This window comes from Hirundo rustica, chromosome 8 (genome assembly GCF_015227805.2).
Source record: "Hirundo rustica isolate bHirRus1 chromosome 8, bHirRus1.pri.v3, whole genome shotgun sequence".
NCBI classification, from domain to species: domain Eukaryota; kingdom Metazoa; phylum Chordata; class Aves; order Passeriformes; family Hirundinidae; genus Hirundo; species Hirundo rustica.
In genome coordinates, this window is record NC_053457.1 from 24,363,796 (window position 1) to 24,385,163 (window position 21,368).

General features: G+C 40.3%; 2 protein-coding genes across 3 annotated transcripts in view; one reads left to right on the forward strand and one right to left on the reverse strand.

Annotated features, from left to right (window-relative positions):
* Positions 1 to 7,991: 7,991 nt before the first annotated feature.
* On the forward strand, positions 7,992 to 12,223 carry SFR1 (SWI5 dependent homologous recombination repair protein 1). 2 transcript variants are annotated; one of them, XM_040071513.2, is made up of 4 exons: positions 7,992 to 8,020; positions 9,422 to 9,535; positions 10,656 to 11,042; positions 11,184 to 12,218. In XM_040071513.2, the coding sequence occupies exons 2-4, from the start codon at positions 9,440 to 9,442 to the stop codon at positions 11,373 to 11,375; spliced, it is 675 nt and encodes a 224-aa protein (XP_039927447.1). In that variant the 5' UTR covers positions 7,992 to 8,020; positions 9,422 to 9,439; the 3' UTR covers positions 11,376 to 12,218. The 2 variants fall into 2 exon arrangements, with proteins under 2 accessions (XP_039927447.1, XP_039927446.1); XM_040071512.2 differs by lacking the exons at positions 7,992 to 8,020; positions 9,422 to 9,535 and adding an exon at positions 9,556 to 9,685 and having other exon boundaries at positions 11,184 to 12,223.
* A 1,312-nt stretch (positions 12,224 to 13,535) lies between these two features.
* The window catches only part of CFAP43 (cilia and flagella associated protein 43), a 40,158-nt gene continuing 32,325 nt past the window's right edge, over positions 13,536 to 21,368 (reverse strand). Inside the window, exons 27-36 of the mRNA XM_040071392.2 lie at positions 21,248 to 21,355; positions 20,433 to 20,519; positions 20,049 to 20,137; positions 19,456 to 19,657; positions 18,537 to 18,649; positions 17,847 to 18,003; positions 16,841 to 17,005; positions 15,570 to 15,650; positions 14,383 to 14,536; positions 13,536 to 13,753 (exon numbers count right to left, since the gene is read on the reverse strand). Of these exons, the coding sequence (XP_039927326.1) occupies positions 13,596 to 13,753; positions 14,383 to 14,536; positions 15,570 to 15,650; positions 16,841 to 17,005; positions 17,847 to 18,003; positions 18,537 to 18,649; positions 19,456 to 19,657; positions 20,049 to 20,137; positions 20,433 to 20,519; positions 21,248 to 21,355 (1,314 nt within the window). The 3' untranslated portion in view covers positions 13,536 to 13,595. The remainder of the gene's footprint in view (positions 13,754 to 14,382; positions 14,537 to 15,569; positions 15,651 to 16,840; positions 17,006 to 17,846; positions 18,004 to 18,536; positions 18,650 to 19,455; positions 19,658 to 20,048; positions 20,138 to 20,432; positions 20,520 to 21,247; positions 21,356 to 21,368) is intronic.

The window sequence follows — 21,368 nt, forward strand, 5'->3', positions numbered from 1 at the left end:
GGTTCTCGCACACAGGTTTACTTAGAAAAGTAAATCCTTCTTTGTAAGGAACATTTATGAGCCACATCTTTCTTATTTTGTTCCTCCTCAGTGGTATTGCTCCCATTCTCCTGGTAACACACCCGAGTCTTAAAAGTGCATCACTGAATGACTTCACCTCTCTGGCCTGCTTCTGAGGCTTGCAATATGCATGGCAATCAATCTTTCATGGACTAGAATTTATAATAAAAGAAAAACTTGCTGATTATTTAGCTTCTTGAGGTTCTTTCAGCCTCTCTGCTGCCTGGTGGACACTTCAGTGCTGTACCTCAGGCTGGTTGTCTGGTGTTAAAATCAGACTGCAGGTTTGACTTTGAAAAATCTGGAATAATCAGACTGGTAGAGCTGATGGAGATCTGGCTGCAGCACTGAGCAGAAAGGGTAATTTCTTCATTTGTAGTTTTCTGGCAGTGCTATGCAGGGACTCTGCCAGCATAAGCTTGCAGCATCTCTCTCAGTGTTGGCTTTCGAGAGGTATTTGTACTTCTTGCCTAACGGATGTAACCATGTTTATCTGAGAAGCTGGAGATTGGCAAGGAGAGCAATTTATCTGCACTAAATAGAACCTGAAACTCCTTGAGAAGGCAAAACACCAAGACCTTTCAGTAACATATACTGGCACAAACATTCTCTCTGGAGAAAAGATCCTCCTCTCATTGCCATTTCTCACCCCTGCCTATTGCCCTTTGTTTGTTTTTGCTTTGCTTTTCCTGTTGTGTTGTTAAACAGATATTTTGAAATCAGCAGTCACAGCTAGGCAATTAACTGGTAAGGCAAAGTAGAAGTAGCTTGACCTGACACAGAAGAAGGCTTCAAGCATCAGCACCCTGTTATCTAAAGCCCTTCATACCTTTTCTAAGTAGCCTCCCATGGGCAGCTCCAAGCAACTCTGGCTCTTTCTCCCCTTCTTCTCTCTTCCTTCTGCAGGTCAGGCTAGCTTCTTCCTATCCCTAGCACAGCCACCTAACCCTGTCTCTCCCTCATACGACTAGGAAGTGTTAAACCAGAGAGAGTTTCACATCTTCTAGGCTTGATTTTACAAAATTAGAATCCTGCTTTAAGGAAAAACATGTCTGACCCAGAATTTCTCACTGAGATGGAAAAGAAACATGTCAGATGATGATATCCATGATTAATCTTTGCACCCAGGTTTAAGTAGAGTACACAACATATGTGTATATGTGCACTGTTGATCCTAGAAAAATGAATCCCATGTAAGTCTCCCTATCCAGACATCATGTGGACAGTTTTGAGACAATCCATGCCCAGTGTCACAGTCTCAAGAACAGGCAGGGTATACACCACGTAAAATTTAAGAATGATCTATCTGCTGATCTAAATCAGGAGGAGCCTTTCAAGAGAAAACTTGTCAGTGCATACCCATGTGTTGAGTTACCACCATGCATTTAACAGTGATGAAATAGCTTATTCTGGCATATGTTACCCATGAAATGCTTGTAATTAACTCAAGGAAAAAAATGCTCTAAACTTTAAAGCATCAGAACCAGAATAACTCTTTCAGCTGTGAATGAACAGCAAGATTTCTCTTTTCAGGAGTGTCATGTAATATGGTATGGCATGGCTGTCAACAAAGAGGTCATGACAAAGAGAGCTTGTTCAGTGCTGAGCTGTGTGGGGGAGGTCACTGCAGCCAGGGCACACACTCAAACCCAGTTACCTGGGTTACTGAAGGGAAAACCCATCAGTTAAAGGAGATGGCATTTGCCAGCTTGGTTCACTTAGCATCAGTTTGGTGTTCCTGCACTCCACTTAACACAAATGTTCTTCACCCAAAATACAGTTGCCTTAATGTGCTGAGAGGGAGACTGGTGGCTTTCCCACACAGTGCAAAACACTTACACTAATGCAGGCAGCTGCAATTCCAGTATCCGCAGCACCACATGAAATAATACCATTAGCTGACTCCATATGCCACACTTCCACTAAAGTTCCATCAGGACAGCAGAGTTCTGCTTCCCTTCAGTTCAGCAGGAACTTTCTAAATGACTTCAAATGTCACAAGAGCTAAGCTGCCCTTCTGCAGGAAGACAACGCAACAACAGTAAAAATAATATAACAGTAATTACTTGAACCCACAGAGGGTGTAAGAAAATATTACACACTCATCAGTAAAGCTTTCTGTATGTCTGTGTAAGAAAGAGACTCAAAATGCAGTTATTTCAGATAGGAATATAAGTAGAAAAATTGCACTGAAATTGCTTTGGAAATAATTGGAACAAAAGCCATACAGGTTATAAATCTGAGAAAATTACTTTTAATGAGCCATAACTAGCATAAACAGTATATTTCACTCAAGGTAAAGGGAGAAGTCAAAGAAGCTTCACTGCCCATTTTACTTGCTAAAGGAAATGGCACTGAAGACAATTATGTTGTCTTCCCTTTATCTGAGTATTTTGGGAGGAGGGGTGATATAAGAGTATTTATTGAGCTCCCATTGTTTTTGAGTATCTTAAATCTTTTGAATTTTGAGAATTTGCCTCAACCTTTACATTAAGAAGTGACAGTTTCGTATCTGTTCACAAATTTTGATGAATTGCCAGCCTCAAAATTCTGAGGCAGCTGTTCTTGGAGATGTGACTTGGTTTGCATAAATATTCCACAAACATATCCCCCATCTCACTCCAATCATGCACACTCGAAACGTTACATCGGTTATTAACTGTATGGAAACCAGGAGAGAGTTCTGAGCCAGCTCTCACTTACTTGTGAGCCTGATTTGCAATATAAGGTGGTGGTAGTGCCTGACGACAGTGCCACATTGAAATCTCAGCCCTCTAGATATGACTTTATTCTCAGCAGGATAAGAGATGGAAAACTGTTATGAACATTTTAGTATTTCATCCTTAGGAAAAGAATTCTAAAATTTTACTTTATAAGGCTTTCTCTAGCCTCAGGTAAATGACCTTATTCATTTCCAGGGCAGGAAGTGTACTTTTAAACCTTTCCTGCTGATGCTACAGTTTGGTAGGGTGTGCTCAGAAGAATGGTTATTTGTTCTAAAACAAAAAAATAACCAGTGGTGCTGCTGGGGTGATGACGGACACTACTCACTCATGTCTGCACTCAGAGCAACAGGGAAACTCCCAGAAGTTCAGGAAGAAGGAGAAGTCTCCATCTCTGCCTACATGCTCACTGGATGACTTGTTTGGTATGCAGTTTAATCCACCGGGTCCTGCCAAGGCCTCCAAACTATAGGTAACTACTCAAACCAGCTCGTCTGCACTTGCAAATAAACCACGTTCACTTTTCCAGCTTCACCAACTCCAGCAGTACAGATAAATGTGAGTAGCCCAAGATTTCTGTGCACACAGCACAGAATGAACTCTTATATCAGGTATGTGAGAAAATAAAATGACTCTTCAAGCTCTGCTACAATTCAAATACTTTTAACACAAAAATATGCTCAGACCATCAGAGATGGCAAAAGCTGTACCAGGGACTAGTTTGGGCAACAGCTTAGATTTAAAAGGCTTGAATTTTCTTAAAATAATGATCAATCCGTTCTCCAGCAAAGAGAAGAACACTGAAGATCTGCTACAGTCTCACAAAGACTTCATACTGTAATCTTTGACTGGTTATGTCAGAGAAAATCCCACAGACACAGAAATAAGAGGCAATCGTATGCCGACCCCTTTTATTAGCACTGTGCCTCACCCACTTGGTTATCCACACACGCAGCAGTGAGAACTACACCGCCCATCTCGCCTGACTCTTACATTATCTTTTGTAATGGCACTTTGCAGTGCCCCTCAGCTACAATAATTCCAGGCAGTTTCTCCTTTCATGACAGGTACCTTGAAAATTGCAAGCCACGGATGTAAAGCAGACAAGGCAAAAAAACCCCAAAACCTTCTGGTTTAGCTTATGCTGATGTCATTCTAGAGACTTCACTTTTAGTTACTGGGCATTTGCACTACTATGAGAGGAGAATCTATCTCCCAAGGACAGGTTTTGTTGTAGTAAACAGGTTTTCCTCCAGGAATCTGGTCTATAAAGTCCTTCCCTTGGTATATTTACATGGCTATAAGCAAGTCAGAACATCTTTCAGAGAAGTGAATTGCAGCCAGCAAAAACACAGCCCTAGGCTGATGCAGAAGTGGGTAGGATTTTAAAACTTTCTGCAGCAGTTAGTGGTTAAGCACATAAAAGCACCCCACCCTCCTGCCCCAGGCAAGAGAAAATACGCAGACAGTGCAGAGTGTACTTCATGCATCAGGATACATCATTTGGCTTTAAACAAGATCAACAGATTTCAGCAAAATGAGAGAAGGGGGTAATACATATGTGCCTTAAGACATAGTATGTTGTATCCCAGATACTCCGTGGCAATGTTTAGGGGGAAAAGGCCTGGGTTTTGTCCCCAGCAAACTGTTAAATGGAAGTTTTGTGATGCTCCTGACACTCTGGAAGAGAAGAACCCATAAAGCTCAAACTGGAGTTTCTAAACTTGGAGCCTGTATCCTTTACTATTACTGTCCATTTTGGCTTTGCTAAGACAGATGATGCCCATAGGGAAATTAAAACATGTCTTTGTCCTGACAACACTGATGTGTCAGCCCCAGTGCTCTTCTGGTACCACAAGATTATTGAGAGGGTACATGGATAGTATCCTTCAACTGGGCAGCCAAACTGGTGTGCACTTGGAAGAAAAAATAATCCGATCACTAAAATGTCAACACAAATACCAAAGAAAATAAAACCAAGGAGCACATTTTCCTTTTGGTTCCTTGGGGAAATGAGTTTCTCTGAAGAGAAGCAGCATGTTCAGCAAATTTTATTACCCAGTGCACAATCTCCTAAACTTTTTTCATTTGTTTTGCTTACCCCAAACTATTCTGATCACAAGAGGAATCAAATAAATCAAATAATAGCATTACAGTGCTTAATAAACACTGTACTGCAATGAACATGCCACTGTGTACACATACTGGTGAGCTTAACTAAACAGCAGGAGAAACACTCTGCGGGGTGCCATAAACATCCCAGTATCAATGACACATGATTAATCTGTTCTCCTCAAGGAAACAGATATGCAGTTTTTGAGAGGAAGGTTTCAGTCGGACTCTGGTTTGCCATAATTAAATTGAAGATAGCATAATATCCATCTCTATTGTGTTCTGCAATAAAAATACTGGATAGTCACTGGATAGTGCCTGAGGACACTCTAGCTCCCAGCTCTGTCAGGAGCTCCCAGCCAAGTGTTGGGCGAGTCATGTTTTTGCAGTACTGTGTAAATACCAGGTAAATTCATAGGTAAATGGGGTAAACACAGCCAAACGCTTAATACCAGCCTCAACAGGATCTTTTCCTAGTCATTAGCCAGCAGTGAATACTGATGACAATATTTCCTTTCCTCTACTCTAGATCTAGCACACTAAACTCATGCACCCAACATGTGGCACCATCACCGTATTCCCAGCCCCAAACAACCTGTAATCTCACTTGGGGTGGGGCATACGGGCGTTGCTCTAATTAAGTACAATGATAATGCACAGGATGACTTTTTCATGTGTTATGTTCCTGTAAAATCTTACCGGAATCTCACCTGGCAAATGATCTAAAATTTCAAACTTTCTGTTGTTCTTGTGCAACTCATCTGTTAACATGTCTGTACAACAGAGCATGAGTAATTTAAAGTAGGGACCATCCTTGAGATTGAAGGAATTACCCTGTGAACTTGGAGACATGCCATCACAAAGCTCCAAAGTATCTGAGATCCAAACTTCTTGATACATTTGCAGCAGAAGTTCTGTTAGCACTTTCACTGTTGTACTCAGGAGTCCATTCTTAACATATTTAAAAATTAAAATATTTGTGACATTAAGTCAGCTGAAGGTTTTAAAAAGCAAACTCAAAACCCAAGAAAGGGGCAGATTTAAAAAATGCATCCAAACTGCCTTAACACTTGGGGTATCGTTCAACGCAGGTTTTTTTGGTAGATGGTTTCAAAAGATAGTACAACACCATATAATGTACATTCCCACATTTGCTACTGAAAATATTATTTCCAAATCAATTTCACCCACAGATAAAATCTTATAAAAGGTGTAGCCTAAGGGCCTCAGACTCTCAGACAACACAACTTGTTGCAAATTGGCCTTGAATGCTTTGATACCTTTTACTGTAGGAGAGTAAAAGGTTGCTATCATCCTGTCAAATCCTCTCTGAAGTGCCTGAATCTATTGAGACTCATGGTCAAAACTGCAGCAATTGCTAACATGTTATCACACCTACAACACTCAGTGCTTACTCACCTCTGAGCTCAAGACTGTCTCTGGTCTCAGTAGAGATGGGAGTTATACGAGGTGAAGAGAAAATAGAGCATCCTCATGTGTAGCTGTGAGGAAGAACCATGCAGGAAATTAACCAGTTCTGACACACAAGTTAAGGGCACAATGCAGTGAGAGCGTGTGGGTGCCTGTACCCCACGTGCAGCTCTCAGCACAGCTGCGTGAGGCATCAATGCACAGCTCAGGGCTGTTTGGCTGTGGGCAGTGCTGGAGGAACCACTGGGACATATCCCTAAGGGCTGGGAGCTGTCGTTGTTATGGCTTCCACAGCTCATTTTGTTGGTCCTGGCAGTTATAGTTGAAAAACATTTTGTATAAACTGGTTTTGAGAAAAGTAAATCCACATGGGGAAGCCAGGTGCGCAGCTGATAGGGACCACTCTCACTTGAGCAGCACCTTCGAGCATCAGGGAACTCTAATCCTGAACTGCACAGTGCAGCCACAGCTGGGATTGCTCCTTGTCACAGTCACAATCTCCCTGTTTCTCCAGCCAAATTTCTTCATTTTCTCTTCTTTCCCACAACCATGACAGTGCGGCTCAGGTCACACATGTCCCAGTAAAGCCCTCAGTTACATTTTTCCCCTCACATAAGGAGACAGTTCCTGGGATAAAGGCCTTTGCAGCCTGAGAGAGTTGAGGTTCTCTTGGCTGTCCCAAGAGGGCCTCCTGTGCTATCCAAGATGGGGAGTGCTCCATGCTGAGGCAGAGCCCCCCTCTGGCACAGGGACACTTGGAGGGACAGTGTCTTATCATCTTCAGCTAGGCCAGGGAAGGTTTAGGTTGGTCACTAGGAAAAATTTCTTCAAAGTGGTGACTGGAATAGGCACAGACTGCCCAAGGAGGTCCTGGAATTCCCAGCCCTGAAAGTGTTAAAAGACTTGCTGCCACAGTCTAGCGGACATGGACACCACTAGTGGTGTTGGGTCCTAGGTTGAATTCGATGATCTTAAAGGTCTTTTTCAGCCTATCTGTGATGCTGGGAGGTGGCACCTGGCCTTGACCCAGACCCCATCCATGGGGTGGTGCGCCCACATTAGCCTAAGGGACACAGCACCGCCTGGCATGCCCAAATGCAACAGAAAAGTCTACGAGGTCCCCAAGGACACCCCGTGTTTCCCGCTCGTACGATCGGGACCGGGATCTGGACCGGGATCTCCAACACGCTCCGCGGCCGCCCTTCACCCTCACAGCACCGCCCAGCGCGCGCAGGCGCGAGCAGCTCGCACCGCCCGGGCACGCGCAGCGCGCAGGCGCGCGGCTGCCCCGTTCCGCCCCTGCCCCGGCGCGGGAGGTTGAAGCGGCTGAGGGGAGCGAGGGACGGAAGGGCGATTCCGCCGGGTTCTTTCATCTTTCGCCCTGTCCTGGGGGGTTTGTGCTCCCCGAGGGGCCTCCCTTCACTCCTCAGCCCTGCGGGTCGGTGTTGTGGCTGCGTTTTTGGGGTGCAGCACCTCCGAACGAACTCCACGCGTCTGTAGCCCTGCTTATGGGCCGCCTAGCCTTCGTCCCGCTTCTCTGCGGGTAGAAAACTAGCAAGGCAAAAACTGTACTGAATGTTAATGGAGCCTTTTGTTGTTGAGACAGTAAAAAGAGTGAGTGCCGTTATATAACGTAGCTATAAGCAGGAAAACTGAGGACGTAGTTACAGACGTACCCAAAGTGCAAAAGTCAAGTAAGTACTGAAAAGCAAAATTGTCTTTTCCCCTTCTAACTAAAATTTTCTTTACTTGCTGGACAGAATTTTTTTGTATTGTCAACAGCATTACTACTTGAAAATGTCAAGGATTCTTAGCCTAAGATACAGGAAAAGGATTATAAGCGTGCAGGAAACCTGTGTGAATGTGCTGCCACGTAACAGCATCAGCAGACCAGTGGAAAAAGTATTTGTTATGGTCATTCGAAAACAAATTTGCATTAGAAGATAAAGGCAAAGAATCGTAGGATTGTTTGGGTCTTTTAAAGCTATCTCTTAGGATTAAAATGATTTTGCTTCTTGTAAAGACTTATTACAGGTTTGTGTCATACAGTATACCTAACAATGATGTAGCTTTTTCTAGTCTCTTGCTTATAACAAGAAATAATAGCATTAAACTTCCATTATATTTAATGGATGTTGTGGGCTTCCATTTTAATTGATAGATTGCTAAAATACCCAATTAACTAGACTCTTTACTAAGGTCTGGGTTCTTTTAATAGAGTACCATATGTTCAGTTTTGAGCAGCTGGGGGGGGAATGTTGACTTCTAAGATAAATGAGGACCTCCATCCTTTGGTATCAAGCGAGGAAGACCAGGGTTGCTGGGCTATTAAGGCTTTGGCATACTGAAGCTTTGGGAGTTTTCATCTGTGAAGAGGAAGCCCCTTGTGCCAGCCCTGTGTTGCCTAGTTTTGGTTTGCAGGGTTTTATTCTTGAGAGGCTTCTGTTTCAAAACTCCTAATTGCAATTTGCAGGTGAGTGGAGGTGCAGGTGTCGATTCTGCATTCTGGTCATTAGTAGGTGGCTCACAATTGCTAAACGAAGTTAAACGTTGCCAAATCGATTTGAAGTTGGTTCGTGCTGGGAGGTGTGATTTAACCATTTTAATTAAGGTGCCTTTCTGAGTGAGCTTGGGATGCCTCCTGTTAATCAAAACTTCCACCTGTGTGAGTAATTACTTTTTTAAGCAGCACTTCTGGAAGGATCAAATGAGACTGGATTGTTTTCCGAGACCTGATACCCAATTACATTGTTCTATAGAAAAGATTAATTGTTTATACTTGTGGACAGCAACTATCTTCCTGGCTTCACAGAGCTTTAGGAGCAAGGGGAAAAATAATATATAAAATGGATAATAAAAGACTTTATGGCAGTTAGTAGTGTCATGCATCCTCTTGAAGAAAAGCTGTTTACAAAGCAAGATGCTACTTAGCACATGAAACTGTTGTGTAACTTAAGCAGATGTCTTTTTTGAACATGCTAATTAGAAAATAAGCCTTAGAATTTCATATTAGAGCTTTTTACTCATTTCTGCAGCCACATGGCTCATTATAATCAGGTGATAATGGCACTGTAATTCATTCTGTCATTTAACAGACTGCTAATCATCTCGGGATGGAAGAGTCAGTGCTGGATAAATTGCCACCTTTGTGCAATACTCCGAAGGATTCTGGGGCAGCACCTGCACAGGGGACTAGCTCAGGGAAACAGGTATGCAAACTTACTGCTTTACCAATAACGTGATTCTTCATAGCAACAAAAATGCTTGTGAGATCATCGAGGAGTCAGAAGTCACTGAGATACTGCTTGCTGGAAGGGCAGAGACAGGCACCTTACACCTCTAGCTACGAGGCTGTGCAGGTAAGGAATGTGTCTGGTGTACTTTGCTCTGAAAACGCAGATGTTCTCTGTGAATACAAAGTGACGGAGCAACATAACTCAAATGCCATACTAATAAATTTAAATACTGTATGGGGTGTGTGGTGGATTTTTTGTTTCTTTTAATCTGTCATCTTCAGTTTTCTCAAATCCTAGTTTTCTGGATTGCTGTGCATGCAAGATGTCTTTCTGTGACTTCTGCCTCCAGTGGAACAAAGTCCAATGCTTTCAGTTTGCATATTCTCCATAGTGCTGAGCTCTGCTTTGGTCTCATCCCAGCATGTGAAATGGTGATACTGTCACACTCAGCATCCAGATCTATGCAGGACAGGCCTGGTTTGAAAGTATTCCATAACTAATACCTCACTCCCTATTTTGGTGCATTTCTATAAATAAAAATGTTAGACACATATTATTAAAAATAGTTATTTGGAAGGGAAAAAATCTTTTTAGATGCTTGTGAAGTGTCTCGAAGCATGAACAGGTCAAAATTATACAGGTATTTCGAATATGCTCTAGAATACAGATGTTTTGTACTCGTTCTAATACAGACATATAGGATGAAACAGCAGGAAAAATAACCACTACCTCCATTAAACTAGAGGGGAAAATGATAGAATAAAATTAACCAAGTTGAAATATGCTGTATTTCTTTCACACAAAGACTAGATAAGTAAGTTTGCCTCAATAGAATACAGGATTTTGTCCAACAAAATGTGGAGCTATATCTTTCTGTATCTTGCAGCTGTGTGTACAAATACATATGAAAGGAAGAAGTTAACTTTGTTCAAGTTTTGGTGGCTACACAGAGTTACATTTACAATGCCAGTTAAATATATTACATATTCTATGTAAATAATAATGATGGCCAAACAGTTGTTTGAGATTTGATAAAAATTTAAGATTATCCTGACCACCTGGGTTTTTTGGGCTTGCTTATTTTACTTTTTAGCAAATGAGTGCAGCTCTGAGGGAACGATTAAGGAAAACAAGACGTTCATTTAATGCCAATTTCACAGTGGCAAAGCGGCTCAAAATAGACACTGATGAAAAGGACTCTGCTGGTGCTGACAGAGGGTGCTTGCCAGAGACAAGTACAGACTGTTCTAGATTACAAGATGGTGCTGAAAACCTGGAAGGAAATGGCACTGGACACACATGTTTCAAAGGTCCCTCACAGGAGAGCGATCCCTGTGGATCAGCAGAGAATTCAGATGTGCAGCAGGTTGATCTTGGTCAGCAGCAGTCCCTGGAAGAAAAAGTAAAGCTGGTGAAACAAGTGCAAGAGAAGGAAGAGCTGCTTCGTAGGCTCAAACTGGTGAAGATGTATCGATCCAAGGTGAGGCAATCCTTACCCACTGTTTTTTTAGTGTGGTGTTTGTGTATTGTCTCAGTTTAAGGCGCTTTATAAGAACATCTGCGGGGTATGAAAACCCCCCTATGGCAGCAGGTGATGACTGTTTGTTTGTCCCAATTTCAGAACGACCTGTCTGAGCTGCAGGCTTTGATAGTGAAGTGGAGAAGCAGCACCCAGCTGATGCTGTATGAGCTGCAGTCAGCCTTTTCTGCAGATGGCAAGAAAGTGAGTCTCACTCAGCTCATCGATACTTTTGGGTTAGAAGACCAATTACTGCACTACAGCAGAACAGAAGAAGATTTTGTAGATGCATAATCTACAGCTGCAGAGCTTTCTTTTCACATACACAAAAGCAGAAAAGACTGAATAAATTCTGATTGTGTCAGAAGTGTTGGTCAGACAATGGACTTTATGCTTTGGGGTTAGGAGGTTTTCTCCAGAGATACTTGTAAAGCTGTGTCTATACATACAGTAGGCACTGTAAAAGGCATTACTTAATGGAAAAAAAATCAAACTGGTTATGTTTTGGAGAATCTGTATTAATGACTTGGTCAGTGAATTTTTATTTAATAAAAATAAGATTAAGTCATAGTTTAACAGGTAGAAAGCAGTCCATTTTTTTATTAGTCTCTGCATGGTTACTTGTATTGAAATAACTCAAATTGTCAATTCTGTTCATGTTCAGATGGGGAACAATTCAGTTTGTTTGTAGATACACCCATTTTACAAATGTCTTCCTGGTGCCAGTCAGCCAATGAAACCATTTTGTGAGTTAAGTGAAGATAACTAATTTTGATGATGTTAATAGTCCGGAGCTGAGATAAGATGTTCTCACTAGCTTTAACTCCTGCTGAGGGAAATGTGCTGTACTGCAGTTGCAGTCTCTTCAGGGCTGCTGTCTCATAAGCATCCTGCCACAGCCTGAGGTAACAGAAGGAAAGGCAAGAAATGTGATACCAACTTTCCACTCTCCTACTCCATCTGAGAGCCAAGGTGTTTTCCCTTTTTAAATAAGTAAGAGAAACAAGGCCTTTTTAATGGGATTGCTTCAAACACAGCATCATCAAGCTGAATAAATCTTTACCATTTCATTTATTCTCTAATAAATACCTTTTTTTAGAAATTAATTTAACTTGAAATTGCTCACTTTTATTTTCCCTATAATTGCTTCTCCAGTGTAATAATACATAAATCTTAACTACTTTACAACTCTCCCTGCTAGGAATCTTGTTTTCTCATTGGTTCTACCCCACCTCTTTTGTTTACAGGTACTATATCCTGTTTCCTTAATAAGGGAGTAGTTTCTTAGCTCAAGAGAAATAAAATCAACGATCATACAGACTCTTAACCATTGGTAAGGCTCATTAGACTTCAGCCTGCACCTACACCTTGCTGTTAAGAATACTGACTGTTGCTGTCCAGAGAGAATTTATACAGAACCACGTTTATATTGAGTCACATTTTGAGTATTAAAGCACTATGTCTCTGTCTTTTTAGGCTAGTGCACAAAGATGATGGTGCCTCGTGAAGGGGGCAGTGATCTTCCTTGAGGTCCTTGGCACATTTGGAACGATGCTGCTTTTAGGGCAGTTTCAGCAGAAAGACAAAAGGTCTTGAAATATGTGAGACCCCCTGTTAGAGATGGTAAAGCAAAATGAGATGGGCAGGATCACAACTGAAATAGTTTTTTCTTACAAATGCAGAATTTTAAGCTAAGGTATCAAAGCTGTTGTTGCTCTCACAATGACATGGGTTTAGATGTCATGAATTTATGAAGGGAGAAGAATTGACACACACCCTGGAGAAGGGAAATAAAAGCAAGGGAGCATGCTCGAGTAGGTAGATTGGGCTCCAGCAGTAGTTAACTTTATCACAGGTTCTTTATTTTCTTTAGCTGTGGGAGGAGGTGGCAGGAGAATACACTGCATCTGAATGTAAGGGGGTGGGAGATGCCAGCAACTATTTTAGGAGGCCAGGTGCTTCCAAACCAGGTTTTCCTGTGCTTCTGCCCTTGGCAGCAGCCACAGCTCCTGCTGGCTGTGGGTGATTATATCATGGTAAGGCGCAGCTGCCTTTGGCACACATGGTCAGGATGAAGCAGCCCTACATCCGCTCAGAAGCCTACACCTGTGCCACCACAAGGGTAAATTATGTCAAATCTGCAGACGTGAATTGTAGCAGATGCCAATTCATTGATTTCTTTATCTTTAAAAAGTTCTACAATAATATATTGCAAACAATGGACTTACAAATATACCTGTTCTTCTATCAATCTACTATTTCTTGTATCCTTTGTTTTCTGTAATGAGCTATATGGTTTATATAATAAAACCAGTAGAAATAAATCTCATCAATTGAAATATAATGGGATAAATGCAAATCAGACAACCATGTATCTTTCAAATTCCTTTATTTTTAAAGGAATTACAGAAGAAACTCTTTGTGGAAGAAAAGTTCAGGGAGAAGAATCAGCTGACAAAACTCTTTTCCTTAGATAAGACCACGGTATTATTCATCTACCTAGACTCTTGATTTTTAAGTAATATGGAGTGTCCTTGGTTTCCAGCTTTCAGCTTCTGACCGAAGAATTGCAAGCTGCTTTTCCTGTTCCCTTATAAGGATCCGTAGATATTTCTGCTTCACAATCTCTTGGTAACGCTGCCTTGTGATCTTTTTAGAAATATCCCGTGTGTCTGCAGAAAACAAAGTATTAATGTTAGCCTGTGCTCATAGGAGATGTGTAATCTATATCTATAAGGGAGCTGTTCTGGGGTTATTCCAAATTTTGTGTAAAATAGGCGAGTGTTTTTAAAAAGGCTTACAGTTGCACTTCAGAGTCTTTATAGTAATGAATAAAGCAAAATATTTCAAGAAGGCACCAGCCTTGCTTTGTTTAGCTTCTAGCAAGTACCCGCTGTTTTGAAAATCTGTAGTGGAACGATCTTTATACATTTTCCTAATAGTGAATACTATTCTTTGCTCCACATTTCTTCCTCTGTTCTTTTGGAAGGGTGAAAAGAAGCCCATTGAACAGCACTCAGAAGAAATGAAAGCATGTTGCCTAATGAGGTTATTAATGGCTGTTATAGCTTGACTTGAACATTTTCAGGAATGCAGTCAATTAGCTTTGGTTACAAGAGCCACAGGTGTTTCCAGGTAACTCTTCAGTAACCAGGTTAGGTTTTGGTAGGAAGGACTCCACTCGTGCACATAAAGTAACAGACAGGTATTCCTTGCCCCTCAGCTGATGGTGGAGAACAGCACTGTCCAGCCTTGGAATTATGCTCTTTGCTTGTGCCTTAAAGTGCATCACTGGACTCACCAGCTGCCTCAAAGATGTGCATCCTTTCTGACACAGAGACAAGCATTTCCTTCAGCTGCAGGCTGAGCTCGTAGTTCGCTTGCTCTTTTAGATGGATGCACTTCTTCAGCTCTCTGACTTTTTTCTGATGTTTTTTCACATTCTTCTTGTGCATCTGTTCATTTTGAGATGAATAAAACAAATATATGAGGTCATACAAAAACTGTTCAGACAAACTTATGATGAAAAGCTGTAACTTTAAGCACTGTGTTGTAGCTTGATAAACTTTCATGCATGTTGATTTGACTAGTAGCACATTGTAAGCTTTACTTTGTAAAGTGTCTTTTACACAGGGTATCTCAGTTTAGGGAGTTCTAATTTAAGGAGCAGCCAAGGAATAAAGAGGTATAGGTCAGGAAGGGAGATATATTAAAGATAAAACTTGAAAGGCAAAGAGAGAAAAGGAAGTCAGTGGAATCAGTGAGTTAAGGGCATGCTCTTGGCTGTTGGGAGCTGCTGAAGCTGATGGATGGGCTGTAAAGGGACAAGATAAAGCTTGAAGAGGAAGTGGAAGCTGATGCCAACTGGCACAACCTGGAGAAAATCCAGTGAAGCCACTTAAAACCAAGGACAGTCATAATTTGAATGATGAAATACATGAGGTAGCTAGCAAATCAGATTGTTGTGTCTTGTTTGGAATACAGAAGGGCAGGATACTTTGAACAGACTGGTGCTCCTGGAGAGAAACATTAAACAGTGAAGACAGAAAGAATGCTTCATTAGAAATTGAAGAGGTACTTTTGTAGGCAGTGCTGTGTAAGAAATGATTAGCAGATCTGCATTCAGATGTTTGGGATAGGAAAGTATTTAATTCCAGTAATAGCAAGTAGATAGGCTTCATCTCTGCAGCAATCCATGTATGATGACTGTTTCCAAACACTAGAGAACTGCTGCTGTAGACAGCACAGCTCAGGTTGAGGAAACGATTGAAATCCAGATGAACAAATACAAGATATAGCTATATCTATTATCTATATCTATATCTATGCCTATCTCTGTGTGCTAGTATGGGTACTCTCCAACAGTCCTTGAGTTAGAATGCCTATATCAATTGCACTTATTCTTTCAAACACCTCTTGCTAATGAAGGCAAGGAGCTGCATTTAAACTAAGGAGGTGTCTCAGATGTGGTGGTTCCCTTGGATTTACCTTATCCATGACACCAAGGCTCTGCTCCATCCCTGCTAAGTGCTGAGCAATGTGGGTGTCGTAGTTGTTCACACTTAGGAACTGAAGAAATAAAACCAGAAAGAAATTATCTTATGCCTGTTCATTCACAACCATTCTACCCTTCTATAAAGAAAATCATACTATGTGAAACTCAAAAAGATAGAATTCTGCAGTGGTACAGCTTACTAGTGATCATAAATGGACCTTGTAAGGATATGCTTGGATGCTATGTGAGTACTAGACTGTACAGTTGTTAAAAAGGATGTTATTTATTATATATTATTATATATTTATAATGGAAACAAGGGCCAAACAAGTATGCTGAGGTTGTCAAAACCCCAAGCTATGCTTTTGCTTATAACGTAATCTAAGCAATACAAATGAAGATTAAGCAAAACATATTTTTGAAATTTCTTCTGGTCTTTTGATTGAATTGCAATATCCTTACCTGCTGTCCAAGACTTTCCTTTTTTACTGTGCTTGATAACTGTCCCCACTGCTGTATCTCCAGCCTACCCATCCTTCAACATCCCTTACTCCAAACCTTTATGCCACCGACCTCATCGCCATAAGACCATAAGATTTCCCTACAGTCTCCTACATCCCATACTCCAAACCCTCAGGCTTTCTCTACAACCTTTCTTATTCCTCCTCTTCTCCCAGTGGTATCCTTGGCTGTGTCCCACAACATTTACTTCTTTTTCCTGGCCTGCCAGCTTGTTCAAAGCTCTGCAGGTGCTGCCATGCTGGCCGGCTGCCCCCTCCTGCCTGCCGGGCATGGCAAACAATTCCCTGTTCTGCTGCTGGGCCAGCAAATGGCAGTGAGAGGGTGGGACTGGGTGAGGCTCCCCGAGGAACGCTCAGGCTCCGTGTAGAGCAAAGTTACGGTATTTCTGTGCGATGCCAGATGAGGGCACCTCAGACCTTCCACTTAAAAAGGACTCTGCTCGATTTGAGAGATCTGCTCCTTGTGGCTGCAAAATCCTGATTCCTTATTCAACGCCAATTTTGAAACACTAAGAGTTAGGGCTAATTTTGCCTTAATTTACACTGTAACATCCCAAAGAATTTCATCACTGCTCAATCTCGTGAGTAAGACTTCCCTTTGAAAGCTGAATTGTTGACCTATTCGGTATCACATTTCTCTAGTAAGAGGAGATTTATGAGGTATAAATATAAACGACCTTTCTTACAGGTATAGGCAGCATAATTTTCTGCAGTTAAAATATAAATCAGAAAAAGCAACTCACTAGCTGGCAATCTTTTGAAATAGGTAGTATTACAATATCCCGAGCCTTCTCTTTCAGATCTTGTATCTGCATTTTCATTTTCTTGTGTTCCCATTCCAGCTGTATTATCCCTTTAGAGAAGTCTTTAGATTCTACCATGGCAGTAATTTTTTTTTCTCCTTGAGCCTAAAAAAATAGATCAATCTTAATTAACACACTTTACGGATTATGGAATAATTGTTTACAACAAGATGGGCAAGTTTCCAAAGTCATAATTTTAGTCAATTAAACATGCCATAACTGCAGTCTCTTTCCAGACTTTGCTCCAGATGGTTATCTTTTAAGGAAGTTCATTCTTTTTTATGCTCTGTGTCACAGCCTTAGATCATAGAAATAGATGAAGAAAATGACAACTAACCTCTCCCTCCATCAATCTATCTTATATAAGAATGGAAAGGCATTTGAAGTCTACAAAAAACAAGCTTCCTCTGTTTAAGATATTTTCTAGATGTTACTGAAGGCTTTGTGCAGTAGCAGTAAAAGGCAATTTTTGAACAGCTAGAATGCCTAAAAAAAGGACATTTCATGAGGGTATGAAAAACTGTGTTAAGTATCATCACCAATTTCACCTTACATAAAAAAAAGTACTAATTTTTACATTTAATGTGAGCCACTATTCAAATAAGCTGTAAGTTTGCCTGGAGAGAACTTTTGGACTGGTGCCCATGATATTAGCATTTTCTAGTTACAGTGTATGTAACTAGAAGTGATGGTGTGTCTAAAGACTGTCGCCATTTCATTGATCTGAATTGTATTGATCAAACGCCAAGAAATCAGGCTGCACTGCAATCTTTACATCATGAGAAGAGACATCAGAGAATTCTTAATAGCTTCTAGATTACAATTGAGCATGCTGGTGTGTTGTAATGAATTGAAACTAGATGTCAAACTGGAGAAAAAGCTGAGCCCCTGAAGGACAATACATTTGTTTAGAAAGCTTGAATTTCCTCCAGATAATGTAAATTACCGCAAGAGCGCAATTCAGTTCTTCAACAACACTCCTATCAATGAGAACAGCATCACTGTAGTCTGGGATCTGAGTACTTTCCAATTCCACCTGTCCTTGTTTTAGCAAAAACTGGACAGTCACATTCTGCTGAAGCTTCATCTTCTCCTCCTTCAGCCTAAGATGGCAAAAAATAAAAACAGCATTCAATGATTTCAACAGGATTATATAAATCCTCCCATGATTCTCAATGTTTTTATTACTAGTAGGTGGTATGTTCATGTAGGGCTTACTCTTTGACAGACTGTGTCTTGTATTTGCTGCTAAAGTGAGTACAAAATCCGTAATTTATGGTGTATGTATACAAAAAAATTTCAAGTACTGGATTCAGTTTAACATTCTCTAGCAGATGTTCTGAGGGAAAATTCTATTACCGAAAAGAAATCTTAATATCAGTTGAAAAGAAAACAGAAGAGACTTCCAGCTAGGGCCCATTTTCCTGTATATTTTACTTTGGAATTTATTCTTGAATGATAACAAATGTGAAGATTATGTTATGTTGATGGAAAAAACCCAAAAACTGCAGGTTCAAGCAGCAATGAAACCTAGATAAAAAAGTGAGAACAGAGGTGTATCATTTTGTTTGTAACTTTCGGTTCCCTGTTGGAGGAGTATTAAAGCTCAGTTAAAGGTAAGAAAAGACAAAATTACCAAGTGAGTTCTTGGAAAATGTTCTCTAATTCTGACTTCATCTTGTCATTTTCATTCACTCTTCTCTGGAGACAGGCCTGCTTGTCTGTCAGTGCTAGGGCCTTCCATTTCACCTAGGCAAGCAACATTGTGACACTTCCAACTTTTTCAACTTTGTCAGTATGTCAAGCCAAGCCTCTTTGAGGACAGACAAGTTCTTAAGAAGATATCTGTATACATAAATATGCAGCCCACTATTTTGAGAATCTAAGTACAGCATATGAGACATAAAGGTTACAATCCTTATACTCTACTCAAGATATATTTGTTCTTTCTCAGGATATATTTGTTCATCTATGCATAGTGTAGTCATGTGAAGGGAAATCATATTTGCTTCTCTTTTGGTCAAATTTCATGTGTATCTGTCTCTGGATAATTCAGATTTATTCATTCATGCTTTTATAATGAACAAATACATTTCCAGAAATACCTTTAGTTAAGAATTGCTCTTTATATTTTAGAAAAATATTGGAGTGCATTAGTGCAAGTGTAGAATGCTTATGGGAGAGGATGACTTCAACAGATAATTGGAATCAAATACCTTATAGTTTTTTTGGGGGTTTTTTGTATGGATAGAGAAAAGGAAAATGATATATTCTTTACTTTTAATTAAACCATATCAAGGTCACAATCATTCTGATCAAATCCATCCATATTAAAATGCTAATTTTTCCTCTGAAGAACTACAGCTTGAACTAGAGAACAGGTTTCCCTGTTACTCTGAATTGAATGCAACCAGAACAAACTTTCAAAGGCCAACGGAGTGTATTTATCCTGCATTGTTATTTCACACTAGCTTGACCCTACGTGAGAACTCCACTAAAATTTAAGACCCAAAAATATCAAGAAGTATACAGGCAAAATAAAGAATTTTACATACCAGCTCCTCACTCTCCATTTTACTTCGTCTAGCCAGACAAAAACGTTCCCACACAGACGGGTCTAAGCCACTAGGCATGTGCTCAGGACTATCCAGTTCATCCATGGCTTTCATTAAAAGGGAAAGTGCATCTTGGTAATCCTCAGGTGATCCCTTCACATAGGGGTCAGCTGTGTCAAGGAGGGTTTCTGTCCTTGGGGTCCTAGTGCACACACACAGCACAGACAGGATGTACTTTGTATTTTCTCTAGCAGAGAAGAAGAAAACTAAAAATGTTTCATACATCACAAAAAACTAAGAATGTTTCATACCCTCAATGTCTTGCAAAAAGCAAATAGATAAGACTGTACAAAATAAGAATATTGTCTTGGAACCCGATGATTGTTTAGATTGCATTTAAAATAGATTTTGTGGAGTGAATAAGGAAATGTATATCCAAAACAGCAACTGTTAGTGTGATGGGAAATTAGCTATTGTTAACTGTCCAACTAAAAGCGGGCAATATAATTTAGACTATTAGAATAAATAGTATTCTCATTCCTGACTCACAAGAAATATTAGTATTTAAACAATGGAATAGGAGGGGATCTTACTCTGGTCGATGTCTGTAAAGATGTAAAAGTTCCTCAAGGAGATCATGAGGTACATCAGCAAACTGCTTTATAAAACCATGCTCCAGGCTCTGGGATGGGGAAGAAAGCTTTCTTGTTACCACAATATTATTGTTTAAAAAAGAAATCAACATGTCCATATCTTAGAAATACAGGATACAGTGCTTTTGCAAGTGCTCCCAAACGTCATAGGAATCTGCACTATTTTACAAATTCTTCTATGCACACACTGTCCTTTACTGACTAATTTCATTGATCAGTGAGTTGGCCAGAACTCTTGCTTACAGAGAAGTACATTCTTCTCTGTATGAAGATACAACATTAACTTTTAACTTCTGAAACTCCATGTGTTTTGAAGAGTCTCACCTTCTCTTCGTGTAATGCGTCTTTGTAGGGGCCTGTGTAAGCCTCAACACTGTATTTTGCAGTCAGCATTTTTCTTGCACCCTTGACCTATAGTAAAACCAAAAGATTTCAGGAATGAAACAGCCAGCAGAAGCAGTGAATAGCTATTCACATACAGTGACGAAGCTGACACCTTCTTATTTCTAGAGATAACCTTTTGAGCTATTTTAATATAGTGCCTTCTTCAGGCGTCGCTTGTAGATACTGCTAGAAGATGAAGAGCTGTGAAATTAAACTAACCTGCTGCTTAAGAATGTAACAAATTTGTGTAAGAAATGCTTACAAGCTTTTTGAAACATTGCATGTAGCGAGAGGTGTTGATACCTTTTTTTCTATTGAGATTTCTTTTTACTTTCATGTCATCTCAGGTTAGACCAATCAAAAAATCTCAAATGTTTTTCAGTGGAGAGTTCTTAACTTTAAAATTTCCCCATTATCATGGCAGAGTTCTGCTATGTGTGAGGATACTAAAGTCACGTTTTGCTTGATACGAGGTACTAAAGAATATTTATGTAGCAAACAAATAGCAGCATGCCGTTCTGAATGTATGAAGTTTTACCAAAGAACCCCAGATGAACTGAGCTCAGTACCTATTAAGAAAACCAGAGGTATTTATAATGTACGTCACCTGTAGTAATTGAAAAAACCCATAACCCTGTAAATTGTCAGAAAGTCTTTTATGGCAAGATTTTGGTTTGGAAAGAGCAGACTTCACATGAAATGGTACTGTAAACATTACATTACTCCTAACAACAGCATTCCAAATTATAACTTACTTTTTCTTTCTTTTTTTTCATGAGGAATTTATGAAGTCCAGCTTCTCTGGTGTCCAACTCTTCATCCAACAGTAAAGCATAAATGAGATTGACTATTTTGAGTTCTTCCTGTGAAATTATT